The sequence below is a fragment of the Coptis chinensis genome, chromosome 6, assembly GCF_015680905.1.
Source record: "Coptis chinensis isolate HL-2020 chromosome 6, ASM1568090v1, whole genome shotgun sequence".
Taxonomy (NCBI): Eukaryota; Viridiplantae; Streptophyta; class Magnoliopsida; order Ranunculales; family Ranunculaceae; genus Coptis; species Coptis chinensis.
The window spans coordinates 92,087,029-92,106,382 of NC_141461.1; the positions used below are offsets into that span (position 1 = coordinate 92,087,029).

General features: G+C 38.5%; 1 protein-coding gene and 3 pseudogenes across 3 annotated transcripts; 2 read left to right on the plus strand and 2 right to left on the minus strand.

Moving 5' to 3' along the window:
* Positions 1-5,690: 5,690 nt before the first annotated feature.
* Positions 5,691-6,437, plus strand: LOC147495427 (large ribosomal subunit protein uL11 pseudogene; annotated as a pseudogene). The gene has a single exon (XR_015199555.1). The product of XR_015199555.1 is annotated as a large ribosomal subunit protein uL11 pseudogene (transcript).
* A 1,986-nt stretch (positions 6,438-8,423) lies between these two features.
* LOC147495428 (protein trichome birefringence-like 9 pseudogene) lies at positions 8,424-9,073 on the minus strand (annotated as a pseudogene).
* Positions 9,074-9,712: 639 nt separating this feature from the next.
* Positions 9,713-10,492, plus strand: LOC147495429 (large ribosomal subunit protein uL11). Its single transcript, XM_086564076.1, has one exon. It carries the CDS (start codon positions 9,782-9,784, stop codon positions 10,280-10,282), a length of 501 nt encoding a protein of 166 aa, XP_086420202.1. The 5' UTR covers positions 9,713-9,781; the 3' UTR covers positions 10,283-10,492.
* LOC147495430 (cytochrome P450 704C1 pseudogene) lies at positions 9,742-17,358 on the minus strand (annotated as a pseudogene). Its single transcript, XR_015199556.1, has 3 exons — positions 17,077-17,358; positions 16,660-16,863; positions 9,742-11,509 (listed from the first exon to the last, which is right to left on the minus strand). The product of XR_015199556.1 is annotated as a cytochrome P450 704C1 pseudogene (transcript).
* Between the last annotated feature and the right edge of the window lie 1,996 nt (positions 17,359-19,354).

Genomic DNA, 19,354 nt, shown 5'->3' on the forward strand with positions numbered 1-19,354 from the left:
GTTTTAAACGGATATAATACGAATGCATTCCTTTAAAATTCGGCTATATACTTTACATTTAAAACTTTGATATATAAGTATATAACGTTTTTTTTTTTTTTTTACAATTTTATTCATGAAAAAATAATACAAATGTCAAATTTTTTGTTCTACTTACTATTACTAACACAAACAAAATTAAAAACGTACAACCAACACATCCATTCCTGGTAAACAAGATTGCTTTTGAGTTTTGATCTTCAAGGCTATGACTTCAAGAACTAAAAAATGGTGGAATATGTTTTCTAGCTATGGCTTAAAGCCTTCAAGAACTAAAGTATGAGAGTTTTTCCAGTTTTCTTTAGTCTAAGCATTTAGGGGTTCTTTAATCGTTACTTTTTTAGTCGGTTGAGTTTTTCCAAGTATTAAAGTACGACAGTTTCCATTTCCAGTTTCCAACTTTTACAATAAAAGCCCCATTTTTTTTTAATTTCAATAATTCGGCAATAATAAGCCCAGCCCAATAAATTCGCGTATTAAACCGCATCTTTCAAATATTTGCCGTCTTGTTCGTTTTATACGGGAATCCTTATAATACGTGAATAATTCGCGAATTAAACGGCGAGTTACTAGCTATGATATTTATATCTCTCTCCTTTAAAGAACGCACCCCGCATACAGTTTTTTTTTTATACGTCGTTTATTCGTTTTTCCGATTTTGTCATTGCCAAACACTATTATTACAACCCATACCACAGCCCATGCCATCCGAAATTTCTACAATTTCATCGGAAATTCCGGACAAATTTTCACACTATTATTACAACCCATGCCACATCCTATGCTATTTGAAATTTCGACAATTCCATTTGAAATTTTGATAATTTCATCAGAAATTCCGAACAAATTTTAAGAAAATACTTTTTTTTTCCCGACAAATATAACATATTTAGTCTAAATTAGTGGGTTAGTGGCATAGTTAGAAATTCGTAATATGGCAAAAATTCGATACGGAAAATATTCGAATAAAATTCGAGCTTCGATAAGAATTCGTTTTTTCAATTCAGATTAAAAAAGACGGAAACGGCAAAAGTTCGGGTTCGTAAGTAATTCAAGTATAATACGAAGCTAAAAATTAAAAAAAAAAATACGATAAAATTTGACAACACAGCAAACTTATAGTGAAAATACGAATAATTCGCGAATTAATGATTTCTTGCCGAATTAATGAATTATTCCTCATCATTGATAAATACGACATTTTTAAATGTTTTCCGAATTAAATTAATAATTCGCCGAATTGGTAACTATGGTTAGTGGGACCTCTTTACATCTAGAGCAACAAATCAGGTTAGGGATTAAAATTTGAACTTTGGAATAGGGGGTTTTTTATTAACCCGATTGATTTCGGTTTTGGATAGGTAGCATAAAATAAGTGTGAAAAACAACAGGCGCATCGCGCGTGCCAGAATAGATTTCACGCTCATCGAGCGTGCCCAGAATGCTAGTATATATAGTAGCAGTTCCTTTTTCTCGTCTCATAGAGTGTCCACGTAATCAAATTTTAAGTACCCTTTTTACTTCCGACAATTTAGGTGAATCCTTTTGTTTACGTGAACAAAACAAAACCCAAAACCCTTTCTTTTCAATCACGGTCTCCATACCAAAATAAAATCGCATCTGCGTGATATGTTTTCTTTTGTTTTTTCCTTTTTTTTATCAATACTTCAATAGCTTAGAATTTCGACGTCGTATGTTTTCTATATAGTAGAATTCCAAACCCTGGTTTTGGTCTTCAAATTTCTACTTCGATTGTGGAAAAAAAATTCAGCAGCCAATAGTTTGGGAAAAAATCAGTACTATAAAGAATGACTACGGTATGGCACTATGGCATCAACAATCTAGCAGGTCCATGTGTTTGTGTCTCTACTTTGTTCAAAGACACAGGTTGTGTGTGCCATTCTTGTTTTTTTTTTTCTCTCTCGTCTTGTGGAAGTAACTCATCATTAACAAGAATGAAGGGAAAGGGCAAGCTATTTAGTGCGGTAATAAGAGCCTAAAACTGTAGTTTTAACCCCTTTAACAATATCGCTTTTGACCAATTATGTGATTAATAAGTAAGAGTTAGTACTGTTATCGTGTTCTTATGTATTTCAGACATTAAAGTCGAATATGTGCAGAAATGCGCCCCTTTTGCGAGATAAAAGAGCAAGGGTTGATTGTTAAGAAGTTCAATGATAAAAGGCAAAAATTCAAGGAGAAAAACATTTTTAATTCCCGGTCAAAGCTGAAAAGTCAAAGTCAACGCGGGTAGAAACAACACACAAAAGTCAGCAAAACTTCCGAAGGCCGTATCTTTGGACTCAGACCTCATAATTGGGTCTACCTTATATCAAAACGACCGACTTGGAAAGAGCTTTCCAATGGTCCAAGCTTTGACCCAATCAGAGGAGCAGAAGTGGACGAAAAGTCTGTTGAAGTCAAATCTAACTGAAAAGCCCTTTGTGGACTGAAGTACTAATGTTTTGGGTTCGATTTTTCGGCCCAAAACAGGCTCCTCAGCCCATGCACGAAAAAGTGGATCTAGCTTCTTGAAGATCAGAGACAGAAGCTTAGCTCTGAAGAATTCTAGATCTAGTTGAGAAATGAGTTTTTATATAGTGAATTTTTACTTAGAGATTGATATAATTTAGTTTAGACTATCTTTAATTAGTGATTACTTGTTTTTGAATTCAGTTTTGAATTAGTTATTGTTATTATTCATTAGATCAATAAAGTTAGTTAGCTATTGATAATTCTAGTTTCATTTCATTAAATCATTTTAGCTTTAATTCATAGATTTAGTTAATAATCATTACTACTTTTAATTCAATCTTGCATGATTAGACTTTCATTTTAAATCAATTAAGTAAATTTATCTTCTTTTATCATGTCTTATTATTATTTATATATAAATGATAGTTTAATTATTCAAGGCTAAAACCTCCATTAGAGGGGTTTAAGGAAACATTGATGAAACTTGATTTCGATTAGCATAGAAACGGTCGTAGAAATCTATTCCATTCTAGAAGGTAGTTGATTCGCCATGAGAATGGGTTGATCTTCCTCACATGCTAGTTGTTAGTTGGTAGAGATTACCATGAGCAATTAGGGATTAGAAAGACCCAATTGTTATGTGAAAGCATTTCAATTCGGATTACGACAATCTTCGTTAGTTAATTAAGTCGAGTTAAGGTGGAATCAAATCCCCCTAATTCTTTATCTAGATTCGAACATTAGTATTTAAATCGCAATCTTAGTGTTTAGAACATTTCGATTACGTTGATTCACCGTAGTAGTATAATTTCCATCGTTACTCTCATTGACTTTGATAGACTGATAATCTTAGTTAATGCTAATTCTAAAGAACTAGGAGTGGAACGAATTCTCTACTCCACTTAGTGCAATAGCATCGAGAGTGTAGAAAACTTTGATACATTAGAGCAAGTTAAGTTTACTTTTACTTACGTTTGAGTTTCGTCACTTACGCGTAGGTAAAACTATCATTTTATCTTTTATCATGCGGGAAGGGTGCATCTGTTGTATCCTCAGGGCATCTCCAACGGGGGTGTAAACCGTATAGAGTGGGAATTTTACACCCCAAATGTCAAAAAACTCTTTCCAATGGGAGTGTTATACCGTAGGTAATAGAGTATTAGTTGATAGAGAGGGTGGGGAATTCCCCCTCTCGCTATCAGCTAATAAAAAGCCCGGGCGACACTCGAACAGACGTCTGAGTAAAAACAAATTTGGACGTCACTTGGAGTGTCGTCCTTATCTATTTCTAAAGTCACAATTTAAAAAAATTTAAACTCGGACGTCACTTGAAGTGACGTCCCACTTTAATTTAAAGAGGATGTCACTTGAAGTGACGTCCGAGTTTAAAATTTAACTTTTTTACACTTTTCCATTGGGAACAATAGAGAGTGGATATTTATGGACTCTACAATAATTTACAATTGGAGTAGAAAAATCCTAATTGCATCTAGGTGGCGCCTATGTGGAGGTGCCCTCATAGTACAAAATCAGATAGCAAATGGTAGTCAAAATTTCTATCCAACTTAGCAAAGGAAGCAAAGTTTGGATGGAAGTAAGCACTATGACATTCTTAATTGGTAAGGGCGCCTAAACTCTTGAAAATATTTGTCCAGCCTAAAATTTGCTAGGTAAACTTTTTGTCAAGTGAACAGCCAAAACGTTCTGAGTATATGTAGAAGCTTATCCATTTAGGCTCTCTGATCGTACATTTAAAAAGCAAATATCATCACAGTTTTCCTCAGAAATCTAAATCACGACCCAGATGAGGGTAAACCTAATCAAATATCATATAGCTGCGCTGTAAAGCCATTGTATGGATTCTTAGTGGACATCCTACCACAAACATACACCGGATCTAGTTTGATAAATAAACCTGACCAAATCAGAACCTACTTACCAACCAACATTCTGTAGCAAGACCTTCTACAACCATTGATCTATATTGGCAAAAGGGAATTTGGAAGAGAGCAAAACCACAAAAAGTTGCATTCGGTCACAACATTACATTACTCATAATTCAAGAGCATATGCATGTAAACACCTAAACCGGGGGAAAAAAATAAGGCACCAAATCTCATCACGTGGGGCAAACAAGCCTGAGTAGCATACAATTGCTAAAGTGGTTTCATTGGTTTGGCATAGCAAAAACATCCAAAATCACTACCTTTTGCATTCAAAAACATTACTAAACGTGAGAACTATGAGATCCTTATGTGTTGATTATTAAGACTTAAGGAACATTACTTATATTCCTCATAAACATTCAAAAACATTACTAAACGTGAGAACTACTAAAAGATTACTTTGAGCAAGGAACAAAAATAACCAGTATCATGACTAATCCTCATAATGAAAGATAATGTAAGGGGGATTTCTCGTCATTGGACAGATGACACGTGTGTGGGAAATAACCTAGCACTATAGATGTCTAGAATGAGACAAGGATCATTGGATCAGTTCCGCGAATAAGTGATCTCGTGTTTAGCACAAGTTTTTAGTAGGCATGTGTCAGGCACGTGACTGACCGCCTCTAAGTATAACAGTTCTCCAAGTCGTTAGGAATTGATATGGACAGTTCCTGAACTGAAGGAAACTGAAGAGGGCGATCTTTGATGATAAGGAATGAATTGTAATGACATATCTTAAGAGTTACCTTTTAGATATAATCTTCCCATATACGATGGGACGTTATAAGCAACAAGGAAATCTGCCTCTAACAAGACAAGGTCTAGATTCAGACTTCCATAAGAAGAAGATTCCTAATAGGAAGGCAGAGTCCAAAGATGGATGGGAACTCACAAGTGGCAAGGTTTCGCCCTAACCCTAGGACTCTCAAAGCTCTTCCTATATAAACCACAGGAATTCGCTCTTAGGAACTACACAAAATAAGATTTGATTCTCCGCATAAACAAGGAGATACGTAGGCAGCTAGCCGCCATGCGGTTCAACCCTGAACTCTAAATCATCTCATCCCTTCTCGATCCAGAGGAGAGCTCATGAATCACAAGGCACAGAGGAGGATCAGGGGATATTCAGAATAACCCCTACATCTTTTGGCGCCGTCTGTGGGGACGAAAGCAGGTAAACATTCGTTTCGAACGACTGATTTAGTCTAAAAAACTCTTACCATTGTGATGGCAGGAGTAAAGAGAACAAAGGGTGGCGCTGCCACACACAGCGTCGCTATCAGAGAAGAAGATCACGAGGTGCTTGAAGAAGGGGAGAATGTCAGTCGTTCCTTAGCACCCAAAATAGGTCCCTTAGGTCTCTCACCAAAAAAGATCGGTGAAGACATAGCAAAAGAAACAGCCAAAGACTGGAAAGGTCTAAGGGTTACAGTCAAACTTACTGTTCAAAACCGTCAAGCCAAAGTTTCAGTTGTCCCCTCAGCAGCTGCTCTAGTTATTAAAGTATTGAAAGAACCTGAACGTGATAGGAAAAAGACTAAGAATATTAAACATACTGGGAACATTTCTATTGATGTTGTTATTGAGATTGCTAAGATTATGAAGCCTAGAAGTATGGCTAAGGAATTGGCTGGGACTGTTAAGGAGATTTTGGGTACTTGTGTTTCTGTTGGGTGTACTGTTGATGGGAAAGATCCTAAAGATTTGCAGCAGGAGATTACTGATGGTGATGTGGAGATTCCCCAAGATTGATATTCAAAGGGAGGACTTGTTTCGATTTGTTTCGGAATATTCTTGTTTGGTTGGTTTACTGAAATTTTAGTTTTTGTTTAAGGATATTTTTATTTTGGTTATTTTAGTGTTTTGAATTGGGGGAAAATGACTTTTGGAGAAATGGTTGTTTTGTTTTATGTTAGGGATTTTGGTTATGGTATTTTGCATGCCTATTATCGAAATTTTGCTATGTTATGAATATGATTGCTATATTGTTTTATTAGGTTTATATGTTTATGATTGTAGGGTGAAATGAATGGTATTGTTTTCTGTTAGGATTTGAAGCACGTGGGTAGTTTTTACACATCTTTCACTAGGGCTTGTGTTGGAAAATGTGTAGAAAGTTTATGTAGAAAGTATTGCCAAATGAGTGAAACTGTGTTGCCTGTGTTTAATGAAAAATTAGCTGATACTTAGCGGCAGCATAATATGGAGTTCTGTGCATCTCCTTTTAAGTGAATTTTGTTTGAACTGTGAAGATGTAGTTGGCTGTAAACGAAAGTAATTGATTCACTAGACCTACTAGAACTAAATTGACTAATTAAAGGCACATCAAGATACATGTGAATTACATAATGAAGATTTTGTTACCGATCCAAAAAAATAATAATAATGAACATTTTGTTGCCTCTAAACATTTCGGGTAGGGAGAATAGTAGAGTTATGTTGTAATGTTGACAGTCTGCAGGAGTGTAGGAATTTAGCACTTTTTGTTGACATTACTTTGCTGAATGAGCAAAGCATTTTGTCTCAAGTGAATTGCACTACAATATAGATATTTGGTAATGGTGAAGAGTGTGATGGAAGTACTTAATCATATTGAGGCTAGAGGGAGAAGATGCTTACAGGAAGATGAGAAAGGCGTCAAAACAAAAGTAGAATAACATGTTTTAGAAATTTAGAGTGGGGTCTCAATATAATCTGAGTTTCACTTCAGGCTGATGTCAAGTGTTTCTCGCAAGATGCCCAGAGTTCTTTGCATTTTAATCAGAGCTTATGAGCGCTGACCTTTCAGGTTTATCTTTATTTTCAGAGGGCGCCTTTACTTTTTGGTCTTCTACGTGATCTGGGAAGGCTGTCATGCTATTCTGTAATCATGCATTCTACAACTCACATATGCAAATAGAAATCTTAGACTGATGCAAGGTAAACTAAATAGTCTTTAATTATGTATGACTCGGTTGCACGTAGCAATCTTTTTCTTTTTTTTTTTAAAGATTTTTGGAAAGTCTGTTGCACTAAAAATTTCACTTCATTTCACTTCAATGATGCATGATGTGGTTCCACCAGCTAAAAACATCTATTCACATCTCGTTTGCTGATCATGAAGACGAAAACTTAAGTCGTCTATCTCTTTTTCTCTATTACTGTCTCTCTCTCTAACATATTCCCCACTTTGTGGGGACAATGTTTTCAGAGATTACTTCGAGGTGCATTACCAACTCAAGTAGGATAGATAAATAGGCTTATAGCAACTTACTAAATGTAAATGAAGAAGCATCATAAGTTCGCAGTACAAAAGATGATATGCGGTGACCACAATACAAGAGAGGCTTAAGTAGTCTTGGAAAGAAGGGGAGCTGAGATGCATGTCTATAGACTGAACAAATTGCTGGTGGCTTTCTCCTGATCTAGGACAATCTGTAAAATATATGTTACGATTGTATGCGTAGATGTATGTCTCGAGTATCGACATGCCTACTTACTTTAAAACTCCCACACTGTACTTTTTGCCCTTAGTCTCACTTGATTTAGCAGCTTCTTACAATATCTTCAGTCTTCACACTGGATAAGTTGCTGGAAGTGCAGATTATCTTCTGCATGTGGAGATAAGGCTGCGTATAGCTGAACCCTCATCAGACCCTACAGTGCTTTGAGATTCTTGCACTGGGAAAACCCTAATTACAGTTTAGCCTCAATCAGGGTTTGTTAGTTCAACTTATGTGCAATGTGCATGGTTTTTGAGCTTTTTCATTTCTTGTAAATTGGCCCTTTCAAGCATTTGTCCTGTTTCTATTCGCTCAGATTGTTTGTGTGGATACCTTGACACATGGGTCAGAGAGATAAGATATCTCAAGGAAGTTTGTAAGAGGCAAGATGGATCAGAGTATTTCTCTGAGAAATTTCCTTAAAAGTAACTTAGAGTTGACACCAATTGAGGATATAGTAGTCCTTTACTCCTTCTATCTTTATACCCATGTTTACTTTTTTGCCTTTCTTGTTCTGTACTCCCTTGATAACAAATGGGCATATAGAAGCTCATCCCATGTGTCTGGTACTCCAGGAAGACACCAGTGGCTACAATCTTCTATAGATAATATTGTTATGCCTGGCTCTCTATAGTTTAAAGGATGACCATCTTTCCTAAATTCTGTTAAGTATGAGATGTTTAAAAAGTGGGCATTACTAAATGATTCCTTCATCCATTTAATCATTTCGTGAATAATTAGGTTGTTCCATGGCTCGGTGTCCAGGTTGGGGTAGTTTAGTTTCAGGTGATGTAAATGAATCGCACATGCCCACTTCACTCCATGTTCCGTTCCTGTGCATTTTAGCAGTGGTCCTATGAGTCATAGCATCCCTGCGTAATGATAGGATACATGCAATTTTGTAGCAACTTGCCTTAAATGAACTGGGGAGTAGCTCCGAAAAAAGATGTAGCTCTTCACAGGAACTAGATTTTGAATTACCCACGTTCTCCATGTTTCTAGAGACCTTTTAAATGCATCCATCACATTCATTGTGGTATTGAGAAATTCTCCTTCCTCAAAATAGCAACCCACCCCTGAAAAGAAGTATAATTGGTAAGTACCTTCGCCATGCTCAACAAGTGACATAGGATAAGTTGAAATTCATACATCTTCACAGTTTTTTCTTTGTCCTACCAGTGTCCAGCATTGAAAACTAGAACATCGGCAGCATCTACCAGCGTTGAATGGCGCGGCGGATATGGTGAGAGGAATTTTTTTTTGGGGGTGGGGGTGGGGTGGCCGACGTTCACCAGGAAAGGAAACCCTATTGTATTCAACTGTGAGGTTGTAGGTTTCAAACCTAATGGAGAGATAGCCTTTGTGTTGGTTATGGGGTTATATATGGTTGATTGGTTGGAGACTCCTTGTGCAAGCGGCATACTAGAGATTCCCATTGGTTTCTACCCCCTATTGAATCACCAGCAAAAAAGTATACGCTTGTTTCTGCTGCTATCTAGAATGTCGTCCGTGTTAAACCTGTATTTAGGACAGATTAAACCCTAAACCCTAAAAGTAGTTAATTACCTACTTACTATTGATCAACATACTTGCAATTAGTAGCTAGCTAGTCCGCCACCTTATTTGTCTGTCTGATATAGCATGAAATGTGGTATAGCGCCGCAAAGAAAGTTTTATACATCCAAAAATAGCTTCTGGGCTTTGAAACATAACACACTTGGGCCCAAACACTTAAAACCCTACCTAGTCCAAAAGTTTTTATATATAAACAAAACTCTCTTTCCATCCTCGCCCCCATCTCTCATTTTTATAACTCAAAACCTAAATCCCAAAACAATGCCGCCCAAGTTCGATCCATCACAAGTAGTGGACGTTTACGTCCGAGTCACAGGTGGTGAAGTAGGTGCAGCAAGTTCCTTAGCACCCAAAATAGGTCCCTTAGGTCTCTCACCAAAAAAGATCGGTGAAGACATAGCAAAAGAAACAGCCAAAGACTGGAAAGGTCTAAGGGTTACAGTCAAACTTACTGTTCAAAACCGTCAAGCCAAAGTTTCAGTTGTCCCCTCAGCAGCTGCTCTAGTTATTAAAGCATTGAAAGAACCTGAACGTGATAGGAAAAAGACTAAGAATATTAAACATACTGGGAACATTTCTATTGATGATGTTATTGAGATTGCTAAGATTATGAAGCCTAGAAGTATGGCTAAGGAATTGGCTGGGACTGTTAAGGAGATTTTGGGTACTTGTGTTTCTGTTGGGTGTACTGTTGATGGGAAAGATCCTAAAGATTTGCAGCAGGAGATTACTGATGGTGATGTGGAGATTCCCCAAGATTGATATTCAAAGGGAGGACTTGTTTCGGAATATTCTTGTTTGGTTGGTTTACTGAAATTTTAGTTTTTGTCTAAGGATATTTTTATTTTGGTTATTTTAGGGTTTTGAATTGGGGAAAAATGACTTTTGGAGAAATGGTTGTTTTGTTTTATGTTAGGGATTTTGGTTATGGTATTTTGCATGCCTATTATCGAAATTTTGCTATGTTATGAATATGATTGCTATATTGTTTTATTAGGTTTTAAATGTTTACGATTGTAGGGTGAAATGAATGGTATTGTTTTCTGTTAGGATTTGAAGTACGTGGGTAGTTTTTACACATCTTTCACTAGGGCTTGTGTTGGAAAATGTGTAGAAAGTTTATGTAGAAAGTATTGCCAAATGAGTGAAACTGTGTTGCCTGTGTTTAATGAAAAATTAGCTGATACTTAGCGGCAGCATAATATGGAGTTCTGTGTATCTCCTTTTAAGTGAATTTTGTTTGAACTGTGAAGATGTAGTTGGCTGTAAACGAAAGTAATTGATTCACTAGACCTACTAGAACTAAATTGACTAATTAAAGGCACATCAAGATACATATGAATTACATAATGAACATTTTGTTACCGATCCAAAAAAAATAATAATAATGAACATTTTGTTGCCTCTTATGTGTTGTTGTATGCATATTTGTGCATTGCATGCATAAGTAAGTCTTGGTATACGCAATACTTGAAAAATGGGAAGAGAAGTGTTTACAGTTTTTCTGGTGTGTATAAATTAGGACTAAGGAGTGTCTCATTCACTTTATCCCGATGTGTATGTTGCCCCTGCCTGACATCTGAATGACCTATAAATCTCAATGACCAAGAATTTTCAATTGATGCGGGAAGGAACTATATAATACCTGGAAACATGGCCATTATATCTTTAAGTAGTTTGTAGGCTTGACTGTATATTTCTATTACAGCTACATTTGAAAATTTTCTATCATTCCATGTCAAATATTTCCCACTTTTCCTTGTACACATGGATTGAGTAGATGTTTGGTAACTAGATGTTTCTTTTTCATGATCTGTGGATAGCGTGAAGATGGAGGCCCCCGTCAATGTGAAGGTTGATCATAGTTCTGTAATTGACAGCCTTCTTTTGATCGCTTAGCTTGAACATGAAGCAGCCTAAGAGGACAGCAGAAAATATTTTCATTTGCCTGTAAGCAAATTCTTTTCCCAAGCAAATGCGCGGACCCGCCTGTGAACCATTACTCTTTGTGATCAAGTTAACTAGGGAAGGACACGGATCAAGTTAACTACTAGGTTAGCTCAGGAAGGACACGGATCAAGTAATCTCAACTATTACTCGCACGCGTACTACTACTGCCCCTGTCTTACCTCCTCCTCCGGTCTAAGAACAAGAGAGCTAACACGTACTACCAATAAGATAATTCTACTTTCGCTAGGGCGCCGTCCTCCTCTACCAGCTGCAGACTCTGTCTTAGTGCTTCCCTTCGGCTAAGGAAGAAGAAACACCTGCTAAAAAAGATTGATTATCCCTACAGGGCGCTGTCCTTGGCAACGCAGCAGACAGTTCCTTTAGTGCATTAGACCTGGAAAACTCGACCGGAGGTGCTTTCAGGAGTCTGAGTTCCAGGAATAATGAATAAAAGATAAGACTGTCGATTCCCCTTTAAGTAAGCCACTCTAGTTTCCGTTTTCACTTTAACAGTTTGTAGTTAACATTTTCTAGGACGCCTTGAAAAGAAAAAGACCACCCAAGCGAGCATAATAAGACGCCTTGGAAGGGCCTAACCTTCTGGGTAAAGTTAGCCACTAGAAATTGATTCCTTGGCTCCGGGAATAGGAAGACTTCCACTTTACTGGCATAAAAGCAGATTGAGTCTAAGACTAAGGCGTGCGTACCACTTACAGCACTAAGAACACCGACTACGGATCCGGATCACTTCCTGGGACTGAGGGAGGATTGCTATTGTTACTGACACCTCCGGTAAAGAAAGAAGAACGATTTACTCTACTGACAAGATGGGTGGATTCCCTACATTAGCCAGCCGCTTAGATACTAAACCCTACTAGCCAATTGCAACCCTAGCTGCCAAAGGCTAATATTCATGTTCTTTGGTACCCTGCTAAGGGTGGGTCAATCCAATCCTACTAAGAACCATGCTAAGACTTCTTCCTCGACTTTACTTTCCTAGCCACCAAGCCCCTCTTCAAACCCTTGCCAGAAGGGCAAAAGGAAAGATTCTCTGCGATACCGCTTGAATAACGATAATCGGAGTGAAAAGCCTTAAAGAGAAAGCTTTAGCAACGGTAGGAGTTACTACTTACGCCAGCACCTGACGAGCTTACCAGAACCTTCTCCCGCAACAAGAAGAGTTTGACTTGGACAAGTTCATGATATGAAGAGCCTTTAGATGAAGAACACCCTACTAATACAAGTCAAGGAGAGGAAAGGACTCAAGATCCCGAGACAACAACGGGTGAAGGTACTACATATAAGCCTTCAATCCGGCTTGATATGCTTTCTCTTCCATTTCAACATATAGATATTCTTTTCTTTTTAGGCCATGAAGAACGAGAGAGGAGAACAGGGGGTTGCATCATCCGATCTTGAGTTGCCCGAGTCATACTATACTAGTTAGGCCAGTTTGCAGCCGTCCGGGGATAGTGATTCGGCCAGAGCATGCCTTAGAGCGGATACAGGTGACTACGAATAAGCAACGGAGCGGAACCTGTCCAGGGAAATAAGGGGTCTTTTAAGGCCTTTGGGGCCGATGTAAAGTGTGAGACATTAGAGCCACCTTTCAATACAATAGGCATTCGGTTGTAGTGAAGTAGGCCTCTAAATGGCATTACGCCCTGACCTATCCCGATTCCTGCCCTGCCCGATCCGTACCGTCACTGTATGGGTGTGCTTCCCTTTACTCAATTCCATCAGGTCTTTCATGGCTAACCTAGTAGTTAACTTGATCCGTGTCCTTTCACTGGCTTGCCAGTAGTAGGAATGGTAGTCTAGTTCCAGTGGTAGTGTACTGGTTCATTCAATTCACTAAGAATCCACTGATAGGCTCGAACTCAAATAGAAAGAATTGGATTGCCATTTTCTAAAAGGAAAGGACGGTACGATGGGGGTAAGGAGAGAGAGTCGGCTTAGAGCTTTTCATGCCAAGGTGTAGGGCCCTAGCTTTCGCTTAGCAAGCTCTAGGGGAGTTGAGGAGGGGGTGCAGGCGGTGGAGGAAGGTAAAGATATGGTTAACCAACTGAAAGGACCGAACCTGAAGATCCGGCCGGAAGAAGGGATTACAACTACACGTGGCGGAGAGCCGGAGGAATTGAAAGCGGGAAGAGCAGATCGGCTCATGCTTCTGTCTCAAACGAGTTAAAACTCTCAAAACCGAATCAGTTCAAGTCGAGGCGAAAGCAGCCTTTGCTTGTTCCGCAGTAATACAAATGGCGCGGATTCAAGCCGAAGACCTATTTGAGGTCAAGGTTGAAATTATTCAAGAAATGGCAGTAGATTCTTATTGGTATTTTTTTTTTATGTGTTCTGTCTTCTCTTTCCATCGTCTTGTCTATAGGTTTATATCAATCAATATAATATGGATTGCATTAGAATGCCTTCTATCTCTCAAGTGAGGGATATAGAGGAGAAGAAAAGAAAAGAATGGATTAGTTTGCTCTTTCTCTTTAGGGCAGTCGGATGTAAGCCCGGTAAGACTGTATTAGGTTGTAGCTTTCTTCTTTCCTTTGGGAGAGGCATGTAGCTAATTGTAGGGTCCGAAGGAGAGCAAGGGTAGAATGTTTTTCCTTCTTTCTATTCTATATCTCTAGATGGAAGTCCTGAGTGAGTCCAGTCCGGATAGTAGGCAGCCTTTTGCCTGTAATCTACGACTACCCTCATCTAGTGAGGATTGTAATAGGTAGGCGCTGTTAAGCCCTCTTACAGTCCTGCCTTCAACTTCTTTCTTCTATTGATTGATAGCGAGGAAGCCAACCAAGCCCCAGAATGAAAGAAATGGATATCGTTCCTGTGCTCTTTCTTGCTACTTGCCTGTAGGGTTAGCACAAGCTAGGTTTTCCATCCGAACCCTTAACTTACTGTGAGTGGAATAAGGCCAGTGAAAGCAGTCTGATAGGAAGAAATCTGCTCTTTTGTCCTTTTTGCAGTCCTCTCTTAAGCCTTTCAACGAGCCTTTCAAGAGGTAAATGCCCCTCTAGTTCCTCTTTGAATCAAGAAGCACATCTTCAAGTGCTTTGCTTCTTAGAACCTAATATCCGATGCGGCCTTTCCGCTGTTAGGTCTTGGTATCTAGTGGGAATACCTGAGGCTACTTTCTCCTTGCCTTTAGGTTTAGAGCAGAGAATAGATTAGTTGTTTGCTTTCTTCTAGGCTTGTACCTATGAGTGAGGGTCTCTTAGTTGAGTCAGTCCTCTTAGCTTCTCTCTCTTCTTGAGTGATCTTCCTGCCTAACTGTAAGCGGAGGCCCTTCCCTCTGCTCTTAGCCCTTAAGGCAGGTAGCTTTCCCCCTGGACGTTCCCACCTAGCTAATTTAATGTATTTCCGACTGCCCTTTCCCTTCCTTGCCTAACTGGAAGTGTAAGAAGGTAGCTCTAAGGTTCTGATTCTCTAGTAGTCCTCCTTCAAGCTCATAAGGCAGGCTGCTCCTTTCCTATTGCTGTTCCTCTTGAGTAGTAGGACTAGCATTCATTGCCTTCCTTCTCTAACTCTGACTTTAATAAGGCATTCTGCTTCCCCTGCCCTCGAAATAGGAACATGACTACCTACTGGTTGCCCAAAGGAAATCCACTTTGTTTCCAATCTTAGGAAAGGGAGTTGAAGCAAGGTTGTTATATACCTTTAAGTAGTTTGTAGGCTTGACTGTATATTTCTATTACAGCTACATTTGAAAATTTTCTATCATTCCATGTCAAATATTTCCCACTTTTCCTTGTACACATGGATTGAGTAGATGTTTGGTAACTAGATGTCTCTTTTTCATGATCTGTGGATAGCGTGAAGATGGAGGCCCCCCGTCAATGTGAAGGTTGATCATAGTTCTGTAATTGACAGCCTTCTTTTGATCGCTTAGCTTGAACATGAAGCAGCCTAAGAGGACAGCAGAAAATATTTTCATTTGCCTGTAAGCAAATTCTTTTCCCAAGCAAATGCGCAGACCCGCCTGTGAACCATTACTCTTTGTGATTTTAGTTTCCTTCTAATGTTGGAACTTGGAAATAGTAATATGAAACAACTAATGAAGAAAGCAACAAAAAAAAAACAACAACAAACAATCAAACTTGGAAAAGCAAAAGGAAAGACAGTATTTAAGGGAAGCAAATTAGTTAATTCTGTATATCTTTCTTGCGTCTAAGTTTGCCACACTTGTTTCCTCTAGCAAGTGTAATGCCTAGTCCCACTAATTACTACCGTCTACCATGACACTTCATGGTTCTGTGAATCTTTTGATTCCATTTCATCTTCTAAACTTCTTTAGGTTGTCTCTGTAGGTTGCTTTGAGAGATCTCTATATCAGTAGAACCTCTGGGTTTTTTTTTTTTTTTTTCTGTCCATGAATTCATGTTCTATCTGCAATTAGCATTGTTATCTAAAGGAGACTGAATTTTACACATAGGTATTGGTTCTCGGGATGCTTTGGGTTCCATAACTCTTTGATGATAAGTTAGTCTCTCACACAAGAAGAACTATGGTCTGGTTCTTCTTTGCGTCGATTGATGTGGGATTCAATGTGGTGTTCTTGTTGTTGTTGAAGGAAATGTAATAGTTGTTAGTGAGTATGTTAGATCATTCATGGGCGAGGCTGTCCTTTAAGAGGCTTCGACATTAGTATGTGGTAAATCGTTACTATAGTCTATATACCAAGGATCCAGAACAGGTTCCTCGCCTATGGGGTATCAGGTGACAATCCCATTGCGTAGTTGATGTTCAATCGTTACTAAGTTCACAGCTCGTTTTATGTTCTGCATATAGTATTTATCTTATCCCCTCCCCCCCTCCCCTCTTTTTTTTTCCTTATTTTTTAGTCAAGGACTCAAGGTTTATATGTTATGGTATATATTTGGTCTTCCAGATGTCAATATATGTTGGCGGTATTTAGACCGATCCGATTGTAAAGTGATAAAATATTGTTGATTATCGGTGCTTTTGCCAGTTTTCATACTATTATATATTGCTTTTGGCTGGCCTAAAAGCGGATATATATCAGTAATTGATTGCCAACATTTTGGACTGGTGGGCTGTGGGGGATTTATGGGTAAGTGTATTGTGGATATAAGTTGAAAGGGGGATTTGAGGGATAAAAAAATGGGGTGCTGAGAAGAGAACAATAGGAAACAGAAAAGAGTCGAAATTTATTTTCAGATCACCTGGAAGGCTGTGAACTTAAACGGGCTCTCACTGTGAAAAACACCGTTGTTGTCTAGCCATCTTTCTAGGCGGAAGTTGTCTGCATCGTCACCCCATATGGAATCCATTCGACCCATGGCATATGGTTGATATGCCACCATAACTCCTTTCCTTACTTTAAATCCATCTGGAAACATATCATCTGATAAGCAGAGTTTTGCATCCTGTGTGCCATGATGTGGCTCAAATGATTAAACACATTATAGTATATAAGTGTGAATGTGGAGGTGTCTATTGGCTCGCTGGCAAGCCTTTGAAGAGTTGGACCCTTTGGGGTGCAGGGTGGGATTTATGGCCTTGAATTTTCATTGCATAGAGGTTGGAAAAGCTGTTGTCCGTTAAATAAAGTATCATGTTAAGGTAGTATATTCACTTACCACAGGAACTGCAGGATAGAGTCTTAGAGTCTCAGTTAGAGCTGCATGGAGGTACTGCATCTTTTCAAGGGCTTCCTCTGTCATACTTTCAACAAACTCACTAAACGGTTCATTTTCTTTCGCTTTAGTCGTTTTCCTCACTTCCTGTGCAACCTTTTCCTGTATTTGGGGATGCTTACAGAGCATGTATAGGAACCATGAAAGGGTTGTAGCTGTTGTGTCTTTTCCGGCAATTATGAAGTCGAGAATTATGTCTCTCAAGAAGACGTTCTCTTTAAGTTTTTATAATTGAATTAATTTGGATTGCAATTGCCATTACCTCTCTCCAATGAAGAAGAGCAGTCTGGACTTATTCTGAGAAGTGTAAGGAATGTGTGATATGATATGGGTCAATGCGTGTCAAGCTAATAATTTAAGCGAACTACAGGACAAACTAGAAACTGTTAGTTCTGTGTTTGTAGAGAAAAATATAGGCTCCGTCTTCTAAAGAAGTATGTAAAGAAAGAGAGTTCAATTATTGGTCTGGCTATGATTTTTTGTGCCATCATCTATCATGTAATTCATCACTTGTGTTCTTGCACGCACAATAGTGGTTTTCCTTGGCTACAACACATCAACACCCTTAAAATAACCGATAGTATAAAGTCATGTTGGAATGCCAAAAGCTTCTTGTGGCCACCTGTCTCAGACATTAGTTGAGTGTGTATGTGTGCGTGTGCGTGTGCTTGAACAACTTTTTAAGTACTCTTTTTGTCTACCTAACATGATTTCTTGGCAGGGTGAGCCGCAATCTGATCCATAATCGAAGAAGCTGCGGCAGTAGAAGACTAGGTGTTTGTGTTTAATAGACAATTGTCCCTTGTGGCAGCTATCCAAGTAAGATGTATTTTACAGAATCTGACCTTTCAGCATTTTCAGTGAGTTGAGAGTCCTTGAGGGCGTATCTTTTTATGTTGACAGTATTTTTAGGTGATCGTTTCTTGTAAGCATGCGGTCTGTCTTATTTGTACATGTAAGTTGTCAGAATGTAGAAAGGAAAGCAAACAAAAAAGAAAAAGAAAACTTTCTTATTCAGAATTTGAGAAATGTTGGACTTTATCCAAATTGATTGTATTTAGCATTGTTTAATTTTCTTTTATATCATTCCACTTTGTTGGTTTCCTACTTGGTCTCAAATCAACTGATCATGGTGCAAATGTTAGACGCAACACACCACATCCACTAGGAACAGTTGGAAGTTATCTTCCATGGCAGATATTCATGTCAGGTTTACTGATGTGCCTTGGGAAAACAGATGCACATTTTATCTATGTTTTCGTAACAGTCTATGAATGACACTTCCCCCCATTTAGAGACTCTTGACAGTGGTTTATGCCTTTCTCATGGATTGCTGATATGGACCTGCTATGCAGGTTGGATTAGAACATCTTGAAGGAAAATTGTTTTAACCCATCCTTCCTATGCCCTTCAGTCTCGGGAAATCAAATCTCTTCCCTCTCAATCTCCATTACATCATTGGATTGATTGCTATGTGGTCTGCCGGACTCATAGCTGAACTGTGGGGTATGAATCAAAGCAAGGAGCGTCACTGCATCAAGCAGGACTGTAATTTCTTTATGGCTCTGGTGGGATGAATGAATGATGCTAATAGACGTGCACATGCGTTGGACGTCAATAGACAGCATACAATGTTACCACTTTTAGAATAGAAAATAATAGAAAGGAAACTATAGACAGCTGACAGCATACAATGTTACCACTTTTAGAATAGAAAATGGAAACTAAATTTTGGTAGTGTATGTTTGGTAAATTGGAGAAAAGAAAAGAAAACCAATGAATGGAATAAATTATGTTTGTTATGCAGATGTAAGGAAAGAAAAATAGAAATGAAATGTGTTTATTGAAGTTTTTCATTTTTCTGTTTCCTAGTTCCTATTCTATTTCATGTTTCTTCTTGCAGGTGCTAGCAAAGAGCCCCGCTAGCCGTTTGATATTCAAAAACTAGAGAAAATGAAAGGAAAAGCCCAAGACTGCAACAGAAGAAACTCGATTTGGAGAAGCGATCTCGTCCTCCCACCCCTACCTCAGATTTAACCAAGCCTAGAAAGTTTGGCAGGAGTGAAGATTCTCAGGCAACTGCAAGGAAGGTCCTTGAGATTGCTGACGCGTCTCATGTAATAGCAGTTCCACCATTGAGGTTTAGAAATATTGGCCTATTTGATGTTCATGTATAGAAATTCCAAAGAAAAAATAGTGATTGTATTCTTGAATGTTGAGT

Coding starts and splice junctions, on each gene's coding strand:
- LOC147495429 (XM_086564076.1), top strand. CDS start 9,782: ATGCCGCCCAAGTTCGATCCATCACAAGTAGTGGACGTTTACGTCCGA.